At 40.6% G+C, this 25,847-nt stretch overlaps 1 protein-coding gene across 5 annotated transcripts in view; it reads right to left on the bottom strand.

Annotated features, from left to right (window-relative positions):
* The window catches only part of slc4a3 (solute carrier family 4 member 3), a 65,686-nt gene that overhangs the window by 9,365 nt on the left and 30,474 nt on the right, over nucleotides 1-25,847 (bottom strand). For 4 of the 5 annotated variants that reach the window (XM_080290527.1, XM_080290526.1, XM_026144037.2 and 1 more), the window contains 16 exons: nucleotides 17,176-17,321; nucleotides 14,918-15,098; nucleotides 14,565-14,700; nucleotides 10,241-10,424; nucleotides 9,367-9,469; nucleotides 9,007-9,191; nucleotides 8,586-8,805; nucleotides 7,559-7,774; nucleotides 7,319-7,467; nucleotides 7,025-7,219; nucleotides 6,754-6,936; nucleotides 5,101-5,190; nucleotides 4,821-4,987; nucleotides 4,452-4,705; nucleotides 2,103-2,272; nucleotides 201-374 (listed from right to left, as the gene is read on the bottom strand). In XM_080290527.1, coding sequence (XP_080146653.1) covers nucleotides 201-374; nucleotides 2,103-2,272; nucleotides 4,452-4,705; nucleotides 4,821-4,987; nucleotides 5,101-5,190; nucleotides 6,754-6,936; nucleotides 7,025-7,219; nucleotides 7,319-7,467; nucleotides 7,559-7,774; nucleotides 8,586-8,805; nucleotides 9,007-9,191; nucleotides 9,367-9,469; nucleotides 10,241-10,424; nucleotides 14,565-14,700; nucleotides 14,918-15,098; nucleotides 17,176-17,321 — 2,753 coding nt within the window. Of the gene's footprint in view, nucleotides 1-200; nucleotides 375-2,102; nucleotides 2,273-4,451; nucleotides 4,706-4,820; nucleotides 4,988-5,100; nucleotides 5,191-6,753; nucleotides 6,937-7,024; nucleotides 7,220-7,318; nucleotides 7,468-7,558; nucleotides 7,775-8,585; nucleotides 8,806-9,006; nucleotides 9,192-9,366; nucleotides 9,470-10,240; nucleotides 10,425-14,564; nucleotides 14,701-14,917; nucleotides 15,099-17,175; nucleotides 17,322-22,090; nucleotides 22,717-25,847 lie in introns of those variants that run through there. The other variant, XM_026144040.2, reaches the window with a different exon arrangement.

Consider the following 25,847-nt stretch of genomic DNA (forward strand, 5'->3'; position numbering starts at 1 on the left):
TCACAGGGGCAAAAATAATCATCAGAACTGTCAGGGGTCAAATTTGTTTCAAGCCCTGCAAGTCAGTATTAGACCGATATAAAAACATGCAAACGTCCGCTGAATTTTAAATTTGCCGTATACAGTAAGTATCTCGAGGCTATGTGGGATCGGATGATTGTGGCAAACATTCTCGGAAAGCCTCTGCTACCTAAACTTACCGCCTGGAGCTCACGCTCCTCGAAGATCCTGGAGAGGATGAGGCGTCGCAGCGGCACCGTCATGATGAGGACGAAGGGGAACGCCAGGGAGGCCGCAGTAGACTTCACTACCCACAGAGCCACGATGCATGCCAGCTGGGTGATGGTAAACATGTTCATGCGCCATGTCTTCACCTGAAGAAACACACACATATTGGTCAGAGGGTTAGAAACCAGGAAATTACAGCACAGACAGATATATCCAGAGATGCACAAATCACATTTTTGGCTCCATCTAGTGGAAAATTCTGCATCTAATCTTTTTTTAAACATGCATGAGGGTTAGATTTTCTGTCTCTCTTTTTTTAAGAAATTCACCAGGGAAAATTTTGAATTACAAAGCCATTAAGATTGGATTTTAAGACATGGGAATGGTTGTAATTTATTTACAGTCTCATAGGCTTTATTGCAAGTTATCACGATAAGCAGCTGCAAAGTTGCTCTGGCTGTGAATGGGAGACATGTTAGCAGGGAGTGTTCCCTACATAACAAGATCTAAGCTTTTCTACGTGAGCTATTAGGTTGGAAACTGTGCTGTTAAAAAAAAAATAATAGAGAGAGCAAGCATCTGCGCACTTGAGGACGTGCTGTTTAAGTTTCTGGTAAGACATGAAATACAATCCTACTATGTAGTCCCATGGAGAGTGTGTGTTTTCACGCACTGCTGCTGTGTGTACATCAAGATCCCACTACATCCCAGTTATAACTGTTTTTTTAACATCTAGGTAATCTGCTGCACATGTAAACACAGCAACTTTAGAAAAAGAGGTTATGTTTTTGAGTTGAAGGTGTTAAGTTGGTTTGATGGTGTTAAGATTAGCTGACCTGACAATATCGGAGCTTTGCTATTTTCCAGATATATCACATGTTGATGTACGAGTTATTTTTTTATTACACAAAGTATTCTGTGACCATGGCAGAGAGATAACCCGTCTCTATAAAGATGCAGGCTACTGTCACATTGCCTGTGCTGTTTGACCGCTTAACAAAAGTAATGAAACTCATAAATACAGCCTGGCTGTGTGCGCCTTAATTTATTTCAAATTTCAGCAACAATATATTGGGCAAAGGATGTTGAAGACGGAGCTTCATCCAGAGGTTCATGGATGTAGTGAAGGAGGACATGCAGAGGGTTGGTGTGACAGAGGAGGATGTGTCTTCTTATAGAAGACTCTCTCGAGTATTGCAGGATCTTTACCTTTTAATATAAAGCATTTTGAGGCAATGCTATAGCCAGCTGATGCAATATAAATACTGAATGATTTACGGGAGGCAAAATTTACAAGGTTTTAGAATACAGCACAACACGACATGAAGTAACGCTAAAAGACTAAAATTAAGACATTTTTCTAGAATCTAGTTTTTATTTTTATCTTTTCTGATTTTTTTTGCTTTAATATTTGAATTAGATGTTTTAAATTACAGATGTAAATGGTTTGACACCAGTAATACAAAGAGTAGATAAAACTATGCTATAGTCTGACAGCTGCAGGTGAAATAAGAGGAATGGATGAATTAGTAACCAGATGGCCAGAAAATGAACTGTGCTTTTCCCTAAACTGTTGAGGTTACTCTCAGATTTGGGTCCAAACTCCAGGAAAAAACTCTTTCGAAACCAGGACTTTAAACCAGAAATCTGGTGTGCATGGTTTTCATTGGGATTTGTCATTATCCACTGTGACGTTGTAGTATGTCTCTGACTCTCAGCATCTAAGCCTCTCTGTTTTTCTTTTGATTTAACTCAAACGCTGAGGACGGACGTCATTTTGGTCCCGCAGTTGCTGCTCTGCTGGCTTTGGTTTCTCCATGTTACCGCTCATAATAGAGCAGAGGGCATGTAAACACTGCTATTGCGTGTGCTACCTTGGTGACGTAGATGTGGTCCGGGTGGTGCTTGGCAGGCGTGACCATAAGCGTTATGCGTTCGTACAGCTGGATGCCCGTCAGAGAGGTGACCCCCATGTACAGGAAGATCCCGAAGAGCACAGCCAGAGGGATGAGGCGGAGAATATCTGTCATCACTATGGACATACCTGATGGGCAAACAGGGATTTAAAGGGGGACTTTTAACATGATTTTACTGCATGCGTGCACAATAACTGGCAACTGTGGAGAAAATTATTCATTCAACAAGGGAACGGGAACGGCCCTTAAAAACAAACACGCTGTCGTGCCTTTTATTAGAAACACACTCCCTCTTCAGATGCCTTGGTTAAGATACTCTGAGGGCTAATCCAAACAGTCTTCTTCCTAATCCAAACAGCATTTCACTCAAACAAAAGCTCAACAATCATGATGACTCACCACGCCTGCATACCCAAACTGGATCAAACTAGACTTAAGATTGCTTCGGGAACCCTACCTTAATTGAAACAAGACTTTCAGTCGGCAAAACGCAATGAGTCAGTGGATGAAAAACAATGCTGCAATGTCAGGCAGTGCATTTTCACTTTCACAAAATTTTCTTCTTGTAGAACGACTGTCTCGGCTCATTTTGAAGACAAACAGAATGAAAAATCATTTTAAGCTGTTGTTGGGCTGAGTCAACCTTCATGAATGTCTAGACATGCAGGAGCTACAGAGCTGCCACTCTTCCAGCTCGCGTTTATTTACCTAGAAATAGCCACTGGTTCAGATTCGTGTTTTATTCCATCTTGAATATTGATCTGGTGTAAATTCTGATCCTTACACTTTCCTTACATAGAATGATAAGAAGTGTAATTCTGCCAGCCGATTACATTGTCTCCCCTTTTCAATTAATTTTAACTAAATTAAATAGGTTAATTTCTGCGTTAATGTTGGCAAACTCTTAAAAAACAACAGGCTTTATATGTTTTTCTGTAATTGGACAAAATAATTGCGTTTATTTTGACTTTGGAATTAATGTTGCTATACTTACTATGGCAGCAGCCACACAGTGTATATGCAATCATGTGAAAATGGACATTTTCACAGACTCTGTGCAAACCCCTGAAAGACCAAGTGCACCCCATTCAGTATCTTGTAGAGCCATCTTAACATTAAGTAACTTGAGGTAATCTTTTTCTGTCTGACTTAAGAAGAACTTTAGGGTTGATGTAGCTCATTAGGTATAGCAGGTCAACTATTTGAGGATTAATTTATGCACAGTTCTCCTTCCTTAATCTTTTCCTTTTCCTTTTGTTGATTTACTGCTATAATTTGGATCATTGTTCTGTTGCAAGACCCAATTTCAGCCAACCTTTAGTTTGGCTTTTGCCACAAGTGGCACAGTGCATTATTACCAAACATTATGACTCCACTCATATGTCCAAAGCACATTGTTCCAGAAGTCCTGTGGTTTGTTCAGATGCAAACTTTGCAAAGCTAAGTACACTATGTTCTTTCTTTTTACAGAGAAGAGGCTTTCTCCTAGCAACCCTTTCCAAACAAGCAATACTTGTTCAGTTTTTCTGATTGTGTTGTCATGCACTTTAATATTTACCATGCGAATTGAGACCTGTAGAATCTGAGCTTTTGGGTTTTCTAACAGTGTCTCTGTGCACTGAAAAATCTGAGATCTGGCTGAATATGCTGGTCCGTCCACTCCTGGGGAAAATGTGGCATTGTAGTAACACATCCGAATGCTCCAGACCAGAAAACTACGAATACTGCTTTTATAGAAGTGTCCAAACTTGCTAAAGATCAGTTAGTCAAGTGCATTTGATTAGCAGCATCTGGCTACTACTTATCCTCTTAACTCCTCCGAAAGAAGTAATGGTTTAATTTGTTTTTCACAGGACTGCACAGATTCCTTAAAAAACGTTCTTTTCATTTGACTCGGCCACTGGCTTCACTTTCAGACTTTGAGGCTCCATTCTTGTGTTAAAGCACCTTAAAACTGCATTCCTTTTAATGGCCTGCAGTGGGGAGAAAATACCCCAACTCCTCAGCAATTAGGACCTTTTCCTAATGAGTTTATGGACTTAATTGATTATTTGAAATCTTACATAACAGAGCATGATACACATTTTTTTTTTTTTTTTAAAGAAATCGCTGTAGACGTTCTAAACAACCATCTGTTTAGAAAGTCTGCAAATAAATATACATAAATGCAATGTATGTATATCTAAAACAACAGGCTTGATGTCAGGCCTTTCTAACTACAGTTGCTAAGCTATGATCAAAAAAGCAAGGGGGTGTGCTGCATAATCATTTGGTACTCCCCACTCCCATCCTTGCCTCTCCTCTTACCAACAAGCACAGCCACAAGAAGTCCGGTGAGCCTCTGCTCTTTCACCTCCTGGATCATGGGCTTTTCTCCAGGAGCCGTGGCCTTGCTCATCACTGTGAGCGCGTTAACATGAGTGACAGAGCGCACAGTGGCTGCCGTGAGCCACGGCAAGCCAAAAAGGGGGCAGAGGGCACCCAGGATGACAATGAGCAGGAGATCCAGATGGAAGCCGGAGCCTTTAACCAGCCGACGCTCCTTCTTACTGACTATCAACCTAAGATGTTGGAGGAACAAGACGAAAACAATAAAATGTTTATTTTAGTGAACATATTTCATGCACATGTACAGAATTCTTTGCAACTGTATATAATCATGGCGTGCGAACGTACGAAGTAATTTGAGTTTCCATGAAAATAAGAATGAACACAAGCAGGGCAGGAACAACAGACGCCCCCATCATCCAAGTGGGGAAGGGCTTCTTGTCACCAAAGGGGCTGATAAACCAACCTCTCTTATCAGGAGACGTGACAGAAAAACCTGATGGCACATTGAGTTTCTAAAAGAGAGAAAAAAAATCTGTTTTTAATACTGAAAAGAAAAATGTGTTAGAGCTTTTGAAAAATGTCTGCACTTGCTGTGCAGGATTTCTGTGATTAGCAGTGACGCTACCTGTGTGTAAGTGTCAGTAATGGCGTAATCCACCAGTACTGAAACTAAGATTGAGATCGGGATGCCAAAGTCACCGATAATCCTTCTGGCCTGGGGATATCAAGAAACCAAACATTAAATTAAAAGTGAAAATACATCCCAGATCTCATAAAGAGAAACATCACTTGAGCATAAGTCAAAGATTATGTAAAAAGAAGTCATGCAGAAGGGAACAACCTCCTGTTGAGTGGAAAAATGCTGATTTGAATTGCTTTTCATATGAATGAGTATAAATTATATGACTGATCTGCTCTTTTTTCATCAAAACAAACCACTTTAGCTATCAAGACTAGCCAGCAGTAGTTTGTCTGTAAAACAGAAGCTTAAAAACGTATTTGCATCACTGAATAACTGCACATAACCGTTTCAGTGCAGAGACAAAGATATTTACGATCTGAAATCACACAGCCTACCTGCCTCGTCTCATCTTAAGCTACAGTTTACCTTCAAATATAAACTGTGAAGTCTTGATACATGCTCTGTCATCCAGGTACAGAAATGCCAGAAATGTTCATCTGGAACAAGTGAGTTATTCAGTCTTAGCTCACTGCAGGTTTTCCCAAACTTATAAATGGTACAGTTGCATAACAGTCATTATGCGAATGAAGAATACATTTGTATGAGTGACAAAACATTTCTGTCCAGATGGACAGAATCAACCTTCTGACATAAACGCTGACGTTTTCCTCCACTAGGAGTGCTAAAGAGCAATGTTTCATATATGGCCCTTGTTCTTTCACAGCATGTCACACATCCCTGCTGAGGTTTGGACACCTTTCCACAATATTTAGTGGTAACAGCATGCAGAAAAGCCACAGAGGATGAAGTTTAAACAATACTGTTTCTAAAATATACAGTAAAATATGTATTTATTTAGAAAGTAAATGAAATTTAAATTTCAAGAAGATGTTTCACTTCTCATTCAAGAGGTGTCGTCACTTCTAAAACCAAATGGAAGAGAGTTTCAGAGAGGTATTTAAACCTTAGTGAGGGTTGCTGACCTCACCTGAGCCACGGTGTGAAAAAAGGTGTGGGTCCTTAACATCACCAGAGGTTTCGGCTGAAACCACTGTGACACCTTCCCTCACCCTATCATGAGCATTGTACTTTAGACCCAGCTGCAGCTTCAGACAAATACTGGTTTATCTCAAGGACAAAAGCTCCCAAACACAAGATAACAACACTGTGCATGCTGTGCAGAGCAGCACTATACTGTACACCCTCACCTAAAGGGTAAAGGTCACTCTTTCGACAACAAAGCGGGCTTGACAGAAGAGTAAAAGAAGCCATCTATGTGCCCTGTGTACAACCGTAATTAAACAGATGCGGTGGGTTATGACACCAACTGTCAGCCACCTACAATGCAGTCTTGAGATCTCTTCCCAAGCGCCTCAACCCCCACTCACAACACGTGTCAGCTGACCTTAATAGATCATATGATAGGGTGAGGGCAAGGTATCGCAGTGGTTTCACCCTTGTCTCCATTAAACATAAAGAAGTCCATTCACTTTAGACTTAGACTAGATGTAATAAAAAATGCTCTACAGAGTCCATTTATATTCTCATGAGAAGTATGATATGATTTGTTTGAAAGGATTAAAGGAAGTTTATTACCTTGCCACCTAAAAACCGGCTGTTTCGAAACTTCCTGAGAAAGAATGCAACAAAGAAAGTGCCCATCATGAGCACCAGAGAAAGAAGAGCAGTGTTAGGCTGGTTGTATATGGGACCATCAAAATTTTGAGACCCACTGGCGTCAGTGGGATACACTGCCATCAGTGGATGTTCCTTAAAAACCTGGAAGAAAAAAAAAGAAAGAGTAAATCTATACAATGTGACTGATTTTATTAGCATTTGCAGGACTGATTACTGTTTAAATTCTTACCTTGATGAGCTTAGAGAAAGTCTCATAGATGAAGATGAGGGAGATGAGGAAAGCGAAAATCTCCTGTGTAAAAGGTGAGATGTAGCGGACAAGGAAGCTACCCTCTGCTGCCACAATCACCAGGACGATGAAGATGAGCCAGAAGCCGATCCACACTCGACCAGTCAGGTACTCAAAGTTGTAGACCTGACAAAACTGAGTGAGAGGACAGATTAATCACCTGACAAGAGAAAAAGTACATGGGATGATATGAAGAGGGAGGCTTTGTGTTGTCATTGTCTTGTTAAAAGTCACCTTATAGAAGGCCTCTTCAAACACCAGTAAGGGTCCAGAGAAGCCAGTGATGAGAAGGGGTTGTCCAGCAAGCAGTGAGAATATAACTCCGATAGTTGCAGTGGAAACAATGAGTTCAGTCACTCCCATCATGCCCTCTGTTTTCTCTCCTGTATGTAGAAGTAGCCACACAGAGATAGACAAATTAGATGCAGTACATCAAAGAATATGGACTATATATTTTAAGTAAGTTTTGATTACCCAGGAGGCCTCCAAAGGTAATAGTGGGTGACAGTGCGGCAAAATAGATGAAGATGACAGCAGCAATGCACTGCATGTCCAGGGCGTCTTTTAAGTCGCTCACATATTGCGGGTAACGCCTGCGGATGTCGTGGATCAAACCTCCAAACAGCATTCCTGAGCGCTTTAATGGATCCACTTCCTGTTCTCCCTCCTCCTCCTCCTCAGGACTCACCTCTGTGGGCATTCATACAGGCATCACAGCATGAACAAACTAATATCCACGGACCATCCATGAGTAAAAAACAATAAACCACTGCAGTTCTTCAACTGGCCACTTGACGTTACCTCCAAAAGGGAGTCATTTCTTTTTGACCCTCATTTTAAAATGTCCAACTTTATAGTAGAAAGAAACGTCTCCTTTATAACAGCTGTACAGGGGGTAAATTATGTGCTTTATCTTCCATGCTTAAATTTTATTGCTGCTTTTTTTTTTTGCAAATATTAGTTCATTACTTCTGTGACTGACCAGTGGGTGCTAAAATACGTAGCGATTGATGCTAGCTGTTTATGATGCTAGTTACTGATATGGACCATTTGACCATATTTATGCTGCCGGTTGCTTTTGGAAAAGGCCATCCAAGAAGTCCAGCTTTTGTAAGCAAAATTCTAGTATTTTATTTGGTTGTTAATTAGCTTGTATTGGTTTCTGTCTATATAGCCTATGCACATTCCTTGCTAACAAAGCTTTTTAGCATTTGGCTGATAACTTAACGATTCATTTGCTCTTCTAAATCTAATAATTTCTTCCTCCAAAAAACAAGGTAGTGAATGAATTTTATATTTTTTCTATTTACAATAGATTCTATGAAAACATCAGAACTTACAGAAGAGAAAAGACATGAGAATAGATTAGACACATTTCTTCTGTTGATTTGAGCCCTAATACACAAGTCTCAAGTGTCCAGGTGTCTAGTTGTTCACTGAAGTTTTCCAGCCTTTTCTGAACCAGTGCTGTCTGGAACAATTCAAGTACATTATTTTTTACCTTTGATTTCTGACTCTACTCCAATTAAGGAGCTGTGCTTCTTGAGCTCTCTTTCCTTTCTCTTCCGCAGCATCTGTTTCTGGAAGTCAGCCACTGTCTTCAGGAGGTCTTTTCCCTCCACGTCTGACGGTGGAATCACGATGCTGTAGTCCAGGAATTCATTGATGCCATTCAGGAGGTCTTGTCTGTCATCAGCAAAGTAGGCAACCTCATGGAAGTTCTAATCCAGAACAGAAGTGGATGGCCGTGACAGAAAAAGCAGGATAATTAGAAATCTGTGTGACTTGTCCAATTTTAACCCCCACTTTCTATCACTGGAAAGATATTATAGGATTCAAAACTATTTTGGTTTACCAGATTATCATTATTAGTAAAAAAAAATTACACACCTTAGAGCCTTAGAATAAGATTTGGAGGCTACCTTGTCTGACATGAGAGTGGAGAAAGAACGTCCAATTTCATGATAGTCCACGTTGGACTGACTGGGACCGAGAAGGACGAAAATAAATCGAACAGGGACGGGAACCTCAAGCACCGACTCCAGAAGGACTGCCTCGCTCAGCCTGACAAAGGCCATAGCCGGCTGCTCCAGAAATTCAACACAACCTTACAGAACAGGACAAAATAAAGAAATAAAAAAAACCTGCTTACTGATTTGATGTACTTCACAAGAAAAATATTGAGAGTGGCAGTTTGTGAGGCACAGCCAAATCAAGAAATTAGCATTATTCTCCCAGTGGTTTATAAAAACTGAAAAGAAAAACTCTGTCCCAAAGCTTACCAACTAAAACAATGACCGCCTCAGCGTCTTTGGGAATCTTGGCGAGAAGTTTCATAGATCTGGCTGTGGCTGGATGAGTCTCCGGCAGAGGGTGGAGAGATTTCTTGGAGGAAGAACAGTACAAAGATTACCCACATTACTGGCTAGCCAGGGTGATGTGATATAACAAAGAACTGCGCTAATAATGTGACATTATTCTTACATTTGTGGGAACGTAGGTATCAACAGTCACATCTCATTTCAAACCATTTTTTATGCCTCAAAAATATTTTTTAATAAGCTGGTTTAAATTTGCCAACATTTTAAGCTGAGGAGGAACAAGTTTTCGCAGCTAATATATCAAGATGCTTTAACCAGAAGCACCTGTACGCTGACTAAGAACTTAACTCAACACATGTGGCGCAGGGAGGCCTGCGTTCTCCGACTTCAAGAACTACTTACATGACCTCTGACCTTGTTAAGAAGCGTCTCAAAGGCCAAAGTGAGAGCCACGGGCCTCACATCAGGAATTTTGTGTAACCACGTTCAAAATCTGTGCTCACTGTGTGCTTCTTAGAACTTAATGCAAACCATAAACTAAAACAAGACAGCTCAGCATCCCTTTAATCTCCGTCCACTTAGATAGCTGTGTCCAATTACCCCGGTGGGATCTTGTCAGAGCTACTTAATCACTCACTTTGGCTTTGGTAGAGCCAATTTAACGCGCTGTCTGCCTGCACTGTTTCAACGACGTCACATTGTTTCATCGCCGAGACCCCATATTTCTCAGATCTCTGTCAGGAGCCTCTTAAAAATCAAATGAGCTGTGTAAATGACGTTAACTACAGAGACACTGACAATGTGTAACACATTAAAGAGAGAAGAGAAAACTTACAAACAGGCTAACAAAAACGTCTTGTTTGGGATCGTACACGGGTCCTTTGTGTTCGTGGTGCTCATCGTGCTCTTCGGACACCAATGGCTGGTTGGTGTCGTGGACGTGGTTGTGGTTGTAGCTGCCATGAAGACTGCTGGATGAGTGGTGGCGATGAAAACGATTTTTGTGATCGCTTAGATGGCTGCAAAAAAATATATATATATATATATACAAAGTATAATTTCCAGCTATGCCTGCAATATAATATAGTCACTAAACTGCAAAAAATGTTAATGTGATTAAAGTTAACATCACAATATTAAACAGCAATGAGCATCTTAACATGGAGGCTTTTGCAAATTAGCAGAACGCACAAAAGCACAACCAAGGCTGTGAAGGAGATTTGGGTCACAGTAAGAGAGCAGATTCTAATGATGATATAAGCAACCAATACCCGTCCACTCATTTCATTTGAATCCCAAAAGTCAATCTCATGTGAGAGCCAAATAAGGGCTAAGAGATCATCAAAGTTATCAAATTGTTATATACATTCTCATTTCGAAATGCCAGTTGCAGTTGTTATCTCATCCATAGATATGGCCAGCAACTGCCATCCTATACTGTCTGCAAGGAAAAGCCTGCACAGTGATAGGAAACTGGAGGCTGGACATTGAGATGGGGATTTCAGGTCCTATCTCCAACACTTGAACCTATGCAGACTCGTACTTGTGGTGGTACAAAATAGACTACCGGTGTAACATTTCAATGCCTAAATCTAACCAGACAGTGAATGAAAACAAAAGTCAGTGAGTAAAAGTGAAAGGCCAAGAAAGTTACCTTCAAAAGGAGGTGGTCGAACTCGAGATGAAGGTTATGGGATTATGCTACCAACAACTCCCCCAACTGTGCTTACTTTTGTTGCTGCTTTAGAACGGAAACACGCTTCTGTCAACGAGGCGGCACCTCCAAAATGAAATGTGTTAACTGCCCGAGCCTGCTCGTAGCTGGAGACAGCTAAGAACTGGTGATACCAAATGATAAGGGTCATTCAGGGGAATAAGAACAACGGAAATAGTCTGAATCAAATTTGGTGCAAGTCCAGTCTTGTAAATGTCAACATTTTTCCATGACATTAATAAATACCTACGTGAACTTTCACAAGACCTGAAATTCCAGTGGGTGCTTCTGCAAGCACTTTTTCAAAGGTAAGAATCAGAAATATAATCTTAACTCAAAGCCTCCAGAAGGTGCAGCTGCTTTTACTATTATTTAATAACTACTGTTTTCAAGGCCAAAAATATCCATGCTCAATTGCCTAATGCTAAGGACAGCTTAATCATTTTTAAGTGGGCTGCAGAATTACCTGGATTCTAGAAATGCTCAAAACAGCTGTGCTTCTTATTCACCTAATCCATCTTTTGTTCATTTAATGTGTTGACCATCTTTACCTCATGCGGCTGCAGTGGAGGTCATAAATCTTAGAAAAGTCATCAGCAAAATCCTTCCAAAATTAAACCGCTTTGCAGCTAATCAGAAAGCGGTTTCAGGAAAATCTGAGTTGACACATTAACGTGATATTTGCATTACGGTATCAATAAAAGAGCCAGAGACTGACCTTTGTAGCCCTTATTTTCTCTGCTTTCTTTGCGTGTGATGTTAAGCACATTTCACCCCACTTAAAGACAAGTTTTTAAGCATGTCAAACTGGCCAAGTTTCACTACATCACTGTTCAGTCCACTGGTGACATCACTTCACTCATTAGGCCCACATGGTCCAATAAGACTGCGCTCAAATTGGAAGAGACAGCGCCCCAAGACAAAAGAACGAAGTGTGACACTGAAGTCAATTGCACACAAAACGTTTCCAAAGGATCCTTAAAGTGGTCTGAGTAAGCGATGAGCTAAATCCTAGCAGCACTTCAGTGTGATTTTATTCCACGTCATAAATCTGATCTTTTAGCCTAGCGATGACTCTAATGACGGAGTGTTCTTTTCCCTGTGGAACCAGCCAGTGACATGCTGGGAATTTATGCGAAAAGGCAGTGAAATGTGGAACGAATGCATGAAGGCCCGCTGCTAAGAACGTCCACTGGCCTGCTTCTTCTGAGTGCATCTGCTGTGGCGCTTTGTGAGCATGTGTGCAAAATATGTAAAAAAGAACTGCAAATGTTGCCATGTTCGCTATAATCCATGGGTCTAACTAAGGTCACCACACCATTATCCAGGAGAGATTCTTCTTCTTCAAATCCAGGCTGTACCATTCTGCCTTAAAAAAAAGGGGGGAACCTGGCAGGACTGAGGTTCTATGCAGTCAGGAGAAAAAGGGACATTCTGAGCTCCTTGTAAAGTATAACAATAACAGGCGTGAGGGAAAATTCAACACCAGTTGACAAAACTGTCTCACTCCAAGTTCAAAAGTTGTTCTGGAATGCGCTTGTCTTCCTTATCTTATTTTCTATACTACTTCCACCTAAGTACAAAAGCATCATTTTAGAAAAGCAAAAGTCACAGGAGCTCTTGAGTTAAATATCATAAGCTGCAGAACAGGATTTAGATTTGTTTCTATTAATATTAATTGGAGGCTTTGTGAGTAAGATGGCAACATTGTATGTACTTCTGACAGGCAGGGCTCGTCTTTCCTCTGGTAATTTAGCCAACATTTACTTGACTTGTTTCCAGTCTCTAGTTATGTAACTGTAAAATGTAATTCGCTGTGTTATAGAGCGCTATTCGATTGGCCACGTGTATCACAGTTTAGCTGTCGTGTCAATGCCAGGGCAAATCAATGAGTGGCAATATCAGGGAGCACTGGAGTCACAGTTCCATGCTTTTATTTGTTTGACTTGGGTACAGGATGTAAGTAACTATATCCTCACGTGTTTTGTGAATAGCTAGTTAATCCAAATTCAAAAAAGTAATATTTATGACAACGAAAAGCACGTTCTAGTGTCCTATGATTACCACCACCTTCCCATATCTACTCATATACACTTCCGCTGGTTTAACAGCATCACACCCAATAATTTCCAACAACACCATCGATCCAGCAGTGGCAGGCTTAGACTTACTAATGCAGAAAAAAGCAAAGCGCTGAAAACTCCTCGGCTCAAATAACAGCTGAGCCAGCTAGAAAGAAACAGGAAACATTTGAAATGAAAACACGTATAGTTTTTTAGGAAAAAAGTAAGCCTGGATTTATAAAGTGAATTTTGGGGACACATAAATTTTACACTCTCCTTTTCACTCTCGGTGCGTAGGAATCAGCAACGGTCTTAAACAAAGGCAAAGATCAAACATCCAGGAAGGACCACACAACGAAGACTCAAACGCCAAGTCTAACAGCACAGGCTTTAACACTCAGTACAGATACAGCCCAGTCTTGACATTTGCAGTTCAGTCAACCCGGGGAAGTACAGCAGTTGATGAGCCAAGTCTTGTTAAATGTCACTTTTTGGAAATTCCCAGCTCAGTTCCCCTGAGTTGAATTTTTTTTTTCTCTCCTCTGTGGGATAATGATTAATGAGCAGGAAGGCTTGGATCTAATTCTTCATACGACCAAACCTACAATCCAGGGTCAGAATGTAAACAAAGCTGCATCCACAGTACCCTAAATTGACAGGTTGGTTAATACATGGGTAAAGAACCAACTAAATCTCACTGATTTTAGGGAATATCTCATGAAACAGAAGTCAAGGGATAAACAGGAAGCTTTTTTTCTCAAAGATCCCAAGATAAACATGTTAAGGAAGCACATTCTCATTAAGCTACTGTAAATCCAAACGCATAAAGAACACTTAAACAACCTTTTCTTAACATGAGTGTGTTACATGTTAATATGATCTTTACTCAGGGTCAGGCACAAAGTCAAAAAGAGCCTTAACCAGACTCCTTTCAAATATTTCAAGAAAGCTAAATGGTTTGCTCTTCTGTGCCCCCTGACACAATGAGAACTTTCGGAAAAACTTACACACCAAGTCACATCTTTTTTTCTGCTCTCTATCTGTCAGAGCTAGTGCACACACTGGCACACACGCCTACAAACATAAAGCAGCAGCAGCACACAGGATGACACCCTGTGTTACAAAAATCGAAGGTGGTGTTAGCATTTTAACTAGTCTTTATAATTAAACTGCTGCAAACCAATCGGGGAAAACAATCACTTTTATTTCTCTGATTCACTGCTCTGCTCGGCTTTTATTTTTCATCTCTTTTCCATTAACTTGAAACATCTTCTCCTTGAACTGTGGTTCTTCACTGTTTACCACCGCAGGAAATAATGTTATGAATTGGTGATGCACTCAATCAGGCACAGCCTAATGCTAGTGTCAGCCTGGTTACTGACCTGTGTTTGAGAAGCAGGGCCCGAAGAACGTTGGGCCTATCCTCGGCTCTGATCTGATCGGAAATGATCATCGTCTCCACGACCAGGTGGGCGATGCCGGGCAGAGAGGTCTGTTCGAGGTCCAATAGGATGGCACCTAGAGAAGAAAGGCCAACCCAAACAAGTCGCTGCTGCAACTTTATTCAGTCTTAAGGGGAAGAAACAGTTTTAAGCAAGCTTGAAACAAAGCAGGAAACAATTTGCGGTTTTCTGCATATCACAGTTATGTTTGTGAATTTCATTTCAGCTGCACATACGATAAACTGCATGACTGATAACGTGATGCTTGCTGGACACACACAGGAGCTTTTTACCATGTGTGATGGTGCGGCGAAGCTCCAGCAAGCTGCGGAAGGACAGCGAGGCCACATGAGGTTTTCCCCAGCGGTCCGTCTCATCGTCCACATCCTCCTCGAACTTGATCCAGCGAGCGCGCTCCTTCCATCGCATTTCATGGTCCTTCTCCACAATCAGCTCGTTCAGCTCCACAAACAACTGGAGATAAAACAGGGCAGAAACATAAGCGCTAAAGCACACGCTTGACCCGTTACACGTACCTGTCTAAGATTACTTTTGGAATATGTTTGACAACTGTGTTATGAGGGTGTAACTCAGTGGGGAAAAACATGTCTATCACGTTGTTTATAATCCATGATCAAGTTCCTTGGAACGCATTTAAAGCTGTGAAAATCCCCCCAACTTCTTTTCCAAGTTCCTATCTTCAATACAGTTTGTTTACCAAAACATACACGGAGAAAGAATAAAATAATGATTGAAGACAGTGCACACAGCACACTCAACCAGCTAAGAGAAAGGCTGTGTGCATCATGCACTCGCTGTCTTTGGACAGAACTATGAAGAATAAAGTGGTCTAGAGGGACAATCTGTTACATTTTTAAAAAGAATGACTTTTTTCCTCAGAGCAACACAATTTTTGTTTTTGACTGTCAAACTCAGAAGAAACAAATATGCACTTTGTGCTTAAGCTACAGTAAGACTACACTTGGGACCTGTAATTAAAGCTCTACTGCTCAATACTTATACTAATACTAACTAGGATTGTGTGTGAGAAAGGGGAAAAGTATACACAAAATTATCCCCCACTTTGCAATTCCCCTGAGCATTGCTGATCTATTTTCGCCTTTTCAAGCTTTTAGTTTTGGTTTGTCTGTCTACAGTTTATATCTGCATGTTGGTTATTTCTCAATCCTTTCATCAACCTTTTTTCAAACACAGACTGTAAATGGATAAAGCCATCGTGACACAACTTATTGCTTAGCAAAGGTCATTCTAGAAGCACCAGCTTTTTCAAAAAGGAACCAGTCTGACCGAGAAACTGGAACACAAGAGACATTTAAATGATAGCAACTTGTTAACTGAATATACCTCGATTTAATTTCTTTTTTGACTGTAATGAAGACCATTATTTACAAAAAGAACATCATGTTATAATCAGCAAGACTTGAAACCATGAACTCGTGAGGAAGGTGTTTACTTCAGTCACAGGTCACGAGACAAGGGCTGTTCTCCCATAGACTTCTATGGAAATTAGTTTCATTATGTAGCTAGAGGAGATGCCCCCTGCTGGAAATTAAAAACAATGCGGGTTAAAGGCACTTGCATATTAAATGATAATTTCAGCCACAGACGCTACATCCATCTCTTATAATCACTTTTGGAGAGCAGCAGGGAGATGTTAGTGGTGTCATGTATTTAATATATATTCTTAGCACTTATTTGCTGATTATATTGTTTTATGTATAAGAGAGGCCCAACTCTGAGTACAGTCTGTGCCAAAACGTACTGACAGGAAACTGCATGCTTTTGCAGAGAATATGAGCTGCAGGCAGAAAGTGAAACTAAGTAGTGTTTGATTGAAACTTAAAGTGTGCGTGACGTGTAGAGGAAGTATATAAATAGACCACTTTGAGCCGTGTCTTTCTTTGCCGTTAAGAGAATACACAAGAACTGGATTTAATACTTGGTGCCGTGACCCGGATTCTTTTGTGGCTGAGGGGACTAATTCGGAATTTAAGGTACGATCTGATATGAGGCAAAAAAGGTAAAGCCATTGTACAGTGTCTCCTTTTGTAACTTGCTAGCAGCCTTTGGATCACTTATTAGTTAAAGGACAAGATATTTTCCCTGCAGCACCTTTATTACACAGTAAAAATGTCAGTAACAATCTCAGTTGTTGTCACTGTTTATCTCTGCCACTGTGCCAACACAATATTATTTAACACTGTTTAAGGGTAGAATTCTTAACAAAGCAAGCTATTTAAAGAAAGTTCACTCATGAACCAAAGAAGTTTCTTTATGATGCTATCATAATAAAATCGAAGACTCACAGTCATAGAAACAACTATCAGGAGGCTGTGAGCCCCAGCACATGTGCAAAAGTACTCACATCTGACTGTGTCCCTGCAACAGTATATGTCTCCAGGACCACATTTTGTCATGCTGACGCACAAAAAACAAAAACTATAACACAGTGAAAAGAACACCAGCTATGCTACTGCATGTGATTAAAAAAGTAAGCAAAACAAAACGTGGCTGTCACCGCGCTGCAAACCTCGTGAGTTTTCTTTTCCGAAGCCCTCTTCTTCTTCTTCAGGCTGGACAGCGGCGTAGAACTGTTGCTGGTTCGGCTCATGTGACATCGGGACGACTTCTTCACCAGGTGCCGACGCACCCCAGGGTTATCCTCAAATCTGTGACCTAGTGTTGTCGAATCAGAATGTAAGAGGTCAGAAGTGCTAAGTCATGATGTCTGGATTAATAGTAAACAACCCGAATATGTACATTTAGTAAGAGGTAGGCTGAAATGCTTTTTTAAGTGTGTGTTTAATTATAAAATGTGCTCCATACTGGAACGTCCAATAACATAAGGCACAGACTACACAGTATTGTGTGGAACAGGAAATTATTACAGAAGAGGAGGTTTTACGCACAAACATTTGTCAGTTCATAAAAACTATATTCAAATTCAATTTCCTCGACCTGCCAATCACATGTTATTGAATTTTGGATGAGGCAGCCTTGGCAACGACTCTCCATTCAACAGAGGGGGAAGATTGGGTGGTCCCTAAATTTGAATAAAGGGAATGGAAATCTAAAGCTAGCATAGCTTTTCCACATATGTGGAAATATGTTTAGAGAGAAATTATTTCAAGTTCTGATTATCATAATCTATTTACAATTCATTACAAAACTAAAGAAACACAGGTTGGTGGATCTGGTTTGTGTATGCCAACGTAATGGTGGACTGTACTGCTGCCGACCAGCCAGAGCGGCCAGTGCATGAAAATAATTTCTTCCTGAGTAAACACTGTCTTTTTTAATTTTTCTCCCTGAGCAGCTGGAGGCCGAGTGTTTGTGTGTGCACAAACTGCTGTTAGTGTTCCATCCTGCTGCGTCATGCCTTCCTTGGGGAAACAGAGAGAATGGAAATGAAAATGAAGTTAAGCTACATTTTATTTTGTAAAGTCTCCCAGGCAAAAACCTCTGAAGGTTGGCCTTGTTTGAACTGCCTCAGCTGATCTGGATGAGCTGTTTTTTTCTCACCACAGGGCAGGGCAAAGAAAGGGCATTCCAGTGTAGGTGAAAAGGACATTCTATCCATCTTCTTGAACTCGTTGAACCCATGTCAGACTTTCTCCAAACTCGCAGAGAAACCATGACTTAGATGCCCAATGATACCTGAACCATAGTAGGGTATAATCCAACACACTAGAGCAACAATTGTCCAGATATTTTGTAAATGTCTGATGAACTTTCAAGCATTTAGAAAAAAATCTTTGGAAGTATCAAGGCCTGTAACCTTACATTTGCGAAGAAAACTCCTTTTAACCTCCTGGGTTGGCTTAAAAAAAAAAAAAAAGGTGAGTAAGAAGAAACACTAATCATGGGAAGCCCCCAGCAGCCTAGGCTTATTACTGCATGACTAAAGGGGACTCAGGGTCATGTGTCACAGCTCTAAGTACATCACTTTCTTCTAAATGAAAATTTAAAGTCTAATCTTAAAAGCAGAGTCTTTCTCTGAAACCAAACTAGAAGCTTGTACAACAGAAAACGGGCCACTCTAGTTTTAAATACCCCAGAAACCACAAGTGAACCAGCAGTCTGAGAGCAAAGTGCTCTAATGGGGGGTATGAAGTCTTTAAGATAAAAGGCGGAATGATTATTTTACAAGTTTAAATTCAATTCTAGATTGAACAGGGAGCCAATGAAGAGAAGCCAGTATGGACGAAATATATTTTGTCTTTCTTGGTCCCGTTCAGCAGTCTTCCTGCAGAGTTTTGGATCAAATGAAGGCTTTTGAGGGAGTTTTTAGGACATCCTGATAATAGTGAAAAACAGTAGTCCAGCCTACAATTAATGAATGCATGTACTAGTTTTTTCAGCATCACTCTGGGAAAGGATGTTTGTAATTTTAGAGATAATGCACAAATGGAAAAAAAGCAGTCCTACATATTTATTTGATATACACACTGAAGGACATATCCTGGTCAAAAATGACTCCAAGATTCCTTACAGTGTCACTGGAGGCCAAGGTAATGCCATCCAGAGTATGCATCAAGTTAGACACTGTATCTCTGAGATTTTAAGGGCCGAGTACAATAACCTCAGTTTTATTTGAATTTAGAAGCAGGAAATTAGAGGTCATCTAGGTTTTTATACAATTAAAAATAGATAAAAGTGGGTATCTTATGCATAATCAGTGAAAATGTGTGCTATGCCTTCTAATGATACTAACTTCTAATGACAGGTTCTAAAACACATTCAGACACATTCTAAAACAGGCAGAAAGATTTTTTAAAATAAAATGCCAACATGCAACATTTCAAATGACATATTTTAAATTTTACTTCATGTCAATCCAGCCTATAGTGGCACCACTCCAGTTATACAAACCCACAGGCAGTAGTTAAGATGTTGTGAAATACGGTCTTTAACACGATGAATGTGTGTATAAAATAATACAAATAAATAACATAAATAAAACTACTGTACGCTAGCAACAATGTACTGAGTTGCAGTGCTCAAAATGCTAAGACTCATGATGGCAGCGCTAAAATTTCGCTTTCTCTCACTGTACATTTTCATTGTCATTTAATGTCACATGAAAATACTGGCCTTTGGTTAAAAATGGTAAATGGTCTGTATTTATATAGCGCTTTACTAGTCCCTAAGGACCCCAAAGTGCTTTACATATCCAGTCATCCACCCATTCACACACACATTCACACACTGGTGATGGCAAAAAAAAACATGGTTTGTGTTGAAAAACCTTATTGCCATCAAGATGTTTAAAGGTAAAGGAATCACTTTGGTTGGAATCATAATTTGACACATTTGCTAAAACAGGTAATAAAGAACTAAATGTATTTTAAGACCTCCAAAAATAAACCCCAGTGCTTTCATCTGCCCCGGGAAAGGTAAAAAACAAGTCCAAAAATGCACATTATAACCTAACCGCCCCCAACATGTCCGGCTGGATAACCACTGCTCATCTACAATCACAATGAACACCGGTGTACCACAAGGCTGTGTGATGAGCCCTTTCCTCTACTCCCTCTTCACCCACGACTGCAGACCTACCAATGGTTCCAACACCATCATTAAGTTTGCAGATGACACAATGGTGATTGGCCTCATCAGTTACAACGATGAGGCCGCCTACAGGGAGGAGGTGGATCGTCTCGCTGAGTGGTGCGACACAAACAACCTGCTGCTTAACACTGAGAAGACCAAGGAGCTCATCATGGACTACAGGAGGAATGCTGACCCACATCCACCCATCTACATTAAGGGGACGGCTGTGGAGCGTGTGAGCAGCTTCAAGTTCCTGGGAGTCCACATCTCCAAGGATCTCATCTGGACGACCAACTGCTCCAAGCTGGTCAAGAAGGCTCACCAGCGCCTCCTCTTCTTGAGGACTCTGAGGAAGAACCACCTGTCCTCAGACATCCTAGTGAACTTCTATCACTGCACCATCGAGAGCATCCTGACCAACTGTATAACAGTCTGGTACGGGAACTGCTCTGCCTCGGACCAGAAGGCGTTGCAGAGGGTCGTGAAAACTGCCCAGCGCATCGCCGGAGCACCACTTCCTGCCATAAAGGACATCTACAGGAAGCGGTGTCTGAAAAGGGCTGGGAAAATCATCAAAGACCCCAGTCGCCCATCACATGGACTCTTCACCCTCCTGCCCTCTGGGAGGCGCTACAGGAGCCTCCGGACTAAGACCACCAGGTAGCGGAACAGCTTCTTCCCCACAGCTGTCAGACTCCTGAACTCTGCCTCCTGACATCTGACCCACGTTAACACATGGACTGGACACACACACACACACACACACACCTACACACAACCACCTACACACACACACACACACACACACACACACACACACACACACACACAAAATGGACAACTGTACCTTCATACACACAATAATAACATGGACTGAACCACCACTCACAACCACTAGCACTTTATATAGCCTTTGTAGAAATTATCCACATATCTCACTTATCTTAACTGCACTACTGTATAATTCTGTGTAAATAATCATTCTGTATAATACAATAATTTTTAATTCTACAACTGTTTATAACCTGCATAGTTCCCATTTCTGTATAGCTGTATGTCTAATATTTCTGTATAGTTTTTCATATTTATATCCTGTTCATAGCTTGTACTCACTACAGCCTGTACATACTTATAGTTATAGCATATTTATAACATACCTTCATATCGTGTACATTATAACATACCATAATAGACCCATTTCTGTAATACACTTACATATCTATATTAGTGCTAATATATATTGTAATATATCTATATCATGGCTAAAGCACTTCTGGATGGATGCAAACTGCAATCCGTTGCCTTATACCTGTGACATGTGCAATGACAATAAAGTTGAATTCTATTCTATTCTATTCTAATTAAGGTTTTAACTTTAACTTATATCCTATACTCAGGCTCATCCCAAAATTTCTCATCCATGTGGTGGAGCATCATGACAGCACTAATACGCCATGTTTCAAAGCCAACACAGGGATTAAAAAAGCAGAACCACTCATGGTTTGTCAATGAAATGTCTTTCCGCTCTAGCTGTGGATGAGCCCAAAGCCAAATAGGTGCCACTGGATCAATGGAAGAGTAGGAAACAGCAGCAGTCGAGCACTGTGTCAATTCAGTCAATACCGTGGACAACACTGTTCAGTGTGTGGCCATGAATGAGCCTCTACTGCCAATAATGAAGCTAGCAGCAGGCTAAACGATCAATGGAAACAAGTGAGCTCCCTTCCATTGATTAATCATGTAAAAATAGAATAAAATGCTTGCCCATGTGAATTCCCTGATGTGTTTCGGAAGCATGACGTAACTGTCACTGCTGTCAAATATCAATCATTTAAACAGATGAAATCCTACTCAGGAGTGGTGAACCTCCATGGAAAATACGGCCAACTTACGGATAGGCTCGAGGGGTGACCCCAGCTGGCTGTGGATTGACTCAAGCAAGTCATAATCATCAAAATCCAAGACAAACTCTTCAAAATCCTCAAATCCATCCACGATTGAAAATGAGCTGCGGTGTTCAAATTGGTGTTGCTTTGAGGTTCCAAAGCCTTTCTGGGTGCTGCAACGTCGTTCTGGTCCATGGTGCTTCTTGGTTCCTTGGTTCTCCTGTCCATCAATGTCTGTCATCTCCACGGTCGGTACCTCCTCCTATCCACCTCTCTCCAAGGGGACACCCTGCTCATCCAACTCTTGAATGCCGTTGCTCTCACTGGTCTACTGACCTGAAGAGTCTGGATGCAACTGCCTCTTTGCGTTGGTTGTGCAATAGCACCCAAGTCCAAGCTAACCGACTCTCGAGAGAGAAAAAACAGCTGGTGGTCACAGTAGCAACTTTTGAAGAATAAGTTGCATGCATCAAAGTGGAACAAAAAAAGAATCTGTGTGATTGTCAATCAAAATATTCAATATTCCTTTCACTACAAAAATATAAGTTAGTCACATGTGCAGATCCTCAGTGTCACAAAAATACACTTTTTTGCCTTAAGTCCAAATGCAAAGCTGGAGCAGCACCCGAGGCAGCAGCCTTCTGCTAGATCCACCATCAGAGAGCTAAATAAAAGATTTTGGCATCCACTTTAGCTGCAAATCCAAAATCACTTATTGATAAGGGATGGTCTACTTTAACAGACCATCAGCTGTCAGCTGAATGGAGGCACCACCCTTTTCTAACAATGTCCACACGCTATTGATTATTGGGGTTGCTGGCAAGGCATGAAAGAGTGGATCAGAGATCAAGAGTTGATGCCTTTTGTTTCCATAGCACCGCAATCACTTTCAAACCATGTGATGTATAGAAGGGCCAAAGGTTGCGATCTCCACCTAAACTGAATTAAACTGAAAAAGCACACATACACAGCACAAAGAGAGATGCAGAAATACATACTGAGAAACAAACAATACACCAGCTGAAATTAAACCTATCTGATGAGAAGAACAGAATACCCGCTTCTGCACTCCGCGTTGAGGATATACTGTTTAACGGCGTTAATTGTTAGAGGAAGCTGCACCTTTCCTGTCCCTGCATCTCCATGGAAACCATTGCATCCCCCCCAGATGCCCTGGTCTCATTGGCCAAACCAGGTGCACCAATGTGAGCTGAACAGGACATTCACCATGTCCATTGGGTTTGTGACTCACTCTGCATTTATACGAATGCCTGCATGAGTGTGTTGTGTGTATGCACGGGTTTTTTGTTAGATTGGATCTGTCTGATCAAAACTGCGAATTCTCTTTAAAACCAAACGATGCTTTGCACAATAATCTGAGTCTAGTGGGTGAACTTCGCACTGTAACATTTCCATCAAGCATACCTTGTTTTTCCATTAGAGAATCCATTTTTGCTGTCTCACAAGACCAACAGCAGCACTTCGAACTTTGTATGATGTGCTGCTGCAAAAAACACTGATCTGACGAATGCCAGCAACCACAGGCTTGTCATTTGCAATTATACGCTTCCTTTTTTTATGCCCCCTTTTTCCTCTACCTCATCTTGGAGTTTAAGTCCCAGTATTATTTAATTAATCACCATATTTAACAGCTGGCCCATAAACGTCCCAACCTGAATATTAACGTCAAAGAGTGTCACATTGCTTTTAAACATCGGAAGCACAGATTGTGATATTTTAAGCTTTAAATAATGATATTTAAAGAGGCAGACTAACATTACTGAGGTCATATTCCCATTTTGGTTGAGAAGTATCTTTTTGAATCCTGTTGAATACTGTCAAGAATACCTCAAGTTGATTTTATTACCTTACAGCTGTCAACACAACTAGTGTTTGGCCAGATTTTCTGTTGGTCTATGCTAACACAAAACTTTTGTACTATTAAATTAATTAGTTATTTAATTAATCACAGGTACTAAGGATTACAGTGTGCATCTTACTGCTGTTAGGCCACCATTTAACACCAAAAAACAACCAAAAAAAACCCCTCCAACTCTAAGCTCTAACTCCACTGAGCCTAGAATGCCGGTGATAGCTGCTGCTAGGAGTGTTAATTTATTTGGAATGCCAGGGGGGAGTTGTTAGCAGAATGAGCGTGTAATTGGTGCGGGTGGCTCGCTCAAAGCTGTGAGCATGGTGCCAAAGCTCTGGCTCTCTCGTAGCTCTTCACCAAGTCCTCACCCTGAATTTTAAGAGTGAAGCCCCTCATAATTTTGGCCCTTAATACTTTTATTTTCAAGTAACACTACATCTGCCATCAATGTAACAATTAGCACAGTAGTCTAATACAGGCCATATGGTCTATTTGCAGAGTTCGGTCCATAATACAAAGAGAAAAACCTCGGTGTGCCTTTACTTACCAATCTGCACACACACAGCTCGCCATCATCAAACATTAACTTTTGTGTATTTTGTGTATCTAAGTGACATATTGAAATATCAAAATACAACTGAAACATGATAGAATAATTGTTGTTCCTCACAGGTTCCTGTGAGTCTGATTCTTTCCTTTGACTTTAATAAATACCTGCAGTTTCTCACAGCATGCAGGGAAAAATGTAAGCCGTGCCCTCATTAATGCATGTGGCACATCAGCATTAACTTAGTTATTAGGATGTTAGTATGCAATTTGATCTGACAGTAAATAAAGTTTTGTTCTTCTTCTTCTATATGTCCCTTCATCTGTTAACCAGATTTCAGGGTTATAAGGCAGACTTGTTTATAATAAAACAATTCTTGTCTTGATAAATCCCACACTCTACCTGAGCTATCAGATTTTCATGGTCCTTTTTCAGTCCTTTTTTATATTAGATTACATACTCTTATCAGAGTACCTGTTTATTTGTGCTGCTCATGTCATTGTTGAAATAAACCGACTGTGTCTGCATCCAAAAAACTGTGTGTTTTATGAATGACCTGCTGAGGTGTTCACTCTACACCATCTACACGTGGTTTAATAAGTGACTTGTTGCAAACTTGTCCCAATCACATCACAGATTAAGACCTGTCTGTGTACTTGAAGGGCAAATTACCAAAGTGTAACAGGGGAGCAGACACTAATGATATACATGGCCATTCCATGTTCTAAGCATCACTCCCTACAAATCCAATGCCCTGTTTTTCTGTTTCTAGAGGGGCCCTAAACAGTCAATGATTGCTCTGCTCTGGGAAAGCAGGAAAAGCCAGGGGCAGGGTCGGCGTTGAAGGGGAATCGACTACAGGCTTCTGTTAATTAAAGCCCCCTGATGCTCGGAGAGAGAGTATTTCTGTGGCCATACAAGCTTTTGCTTAAAAAAAAAAAAAATCCTCTTTTAGCATTTATTTTTTTATTATCACTTACAAATTCTTTCTGTTAATTCTGAGCATTTAAGCATGGACTTTCACTTCCTAAAGTGATGCTTTGTGCAACATGTGGTAAAAAAAAAAAAGTCTCCCACAATTAACTCATTCACTGCCATTGACGTCTATAGCCGTCAATTGCAGTGTATGAGTCAATGGGTTTAACTCATTCACTGCCAATGGCTGGCAGTGAATGAGTTAAGACTAATCGTGACAAAATGAAGTATGGAGTGCAAAAATAAGTGTAGCTCATGTCTACTTCCATAACTGTGCTACAAATTACAATATGAAGCCAACTGCTGTTAAGGATACAATATATGTAAAGCATAGTGACATATAACTGAATAAATACAAAGACTTTATT

Source organism: Astatotilapia calliptera, chromosome 16 (assembly GCF_964374335.1).
Source record: "Astatotilapia calliptera chromosome 16, fAstCal68.1, whole genome shotgun sequence".
NCBI classification, from domain to species: domain Eukaryota; kingdom Metazoa; phylum Chordata; class Actinopteri; order Cichliformes; family Cichlidae; genus Astatotilapia; species Astatotilapia calliptera.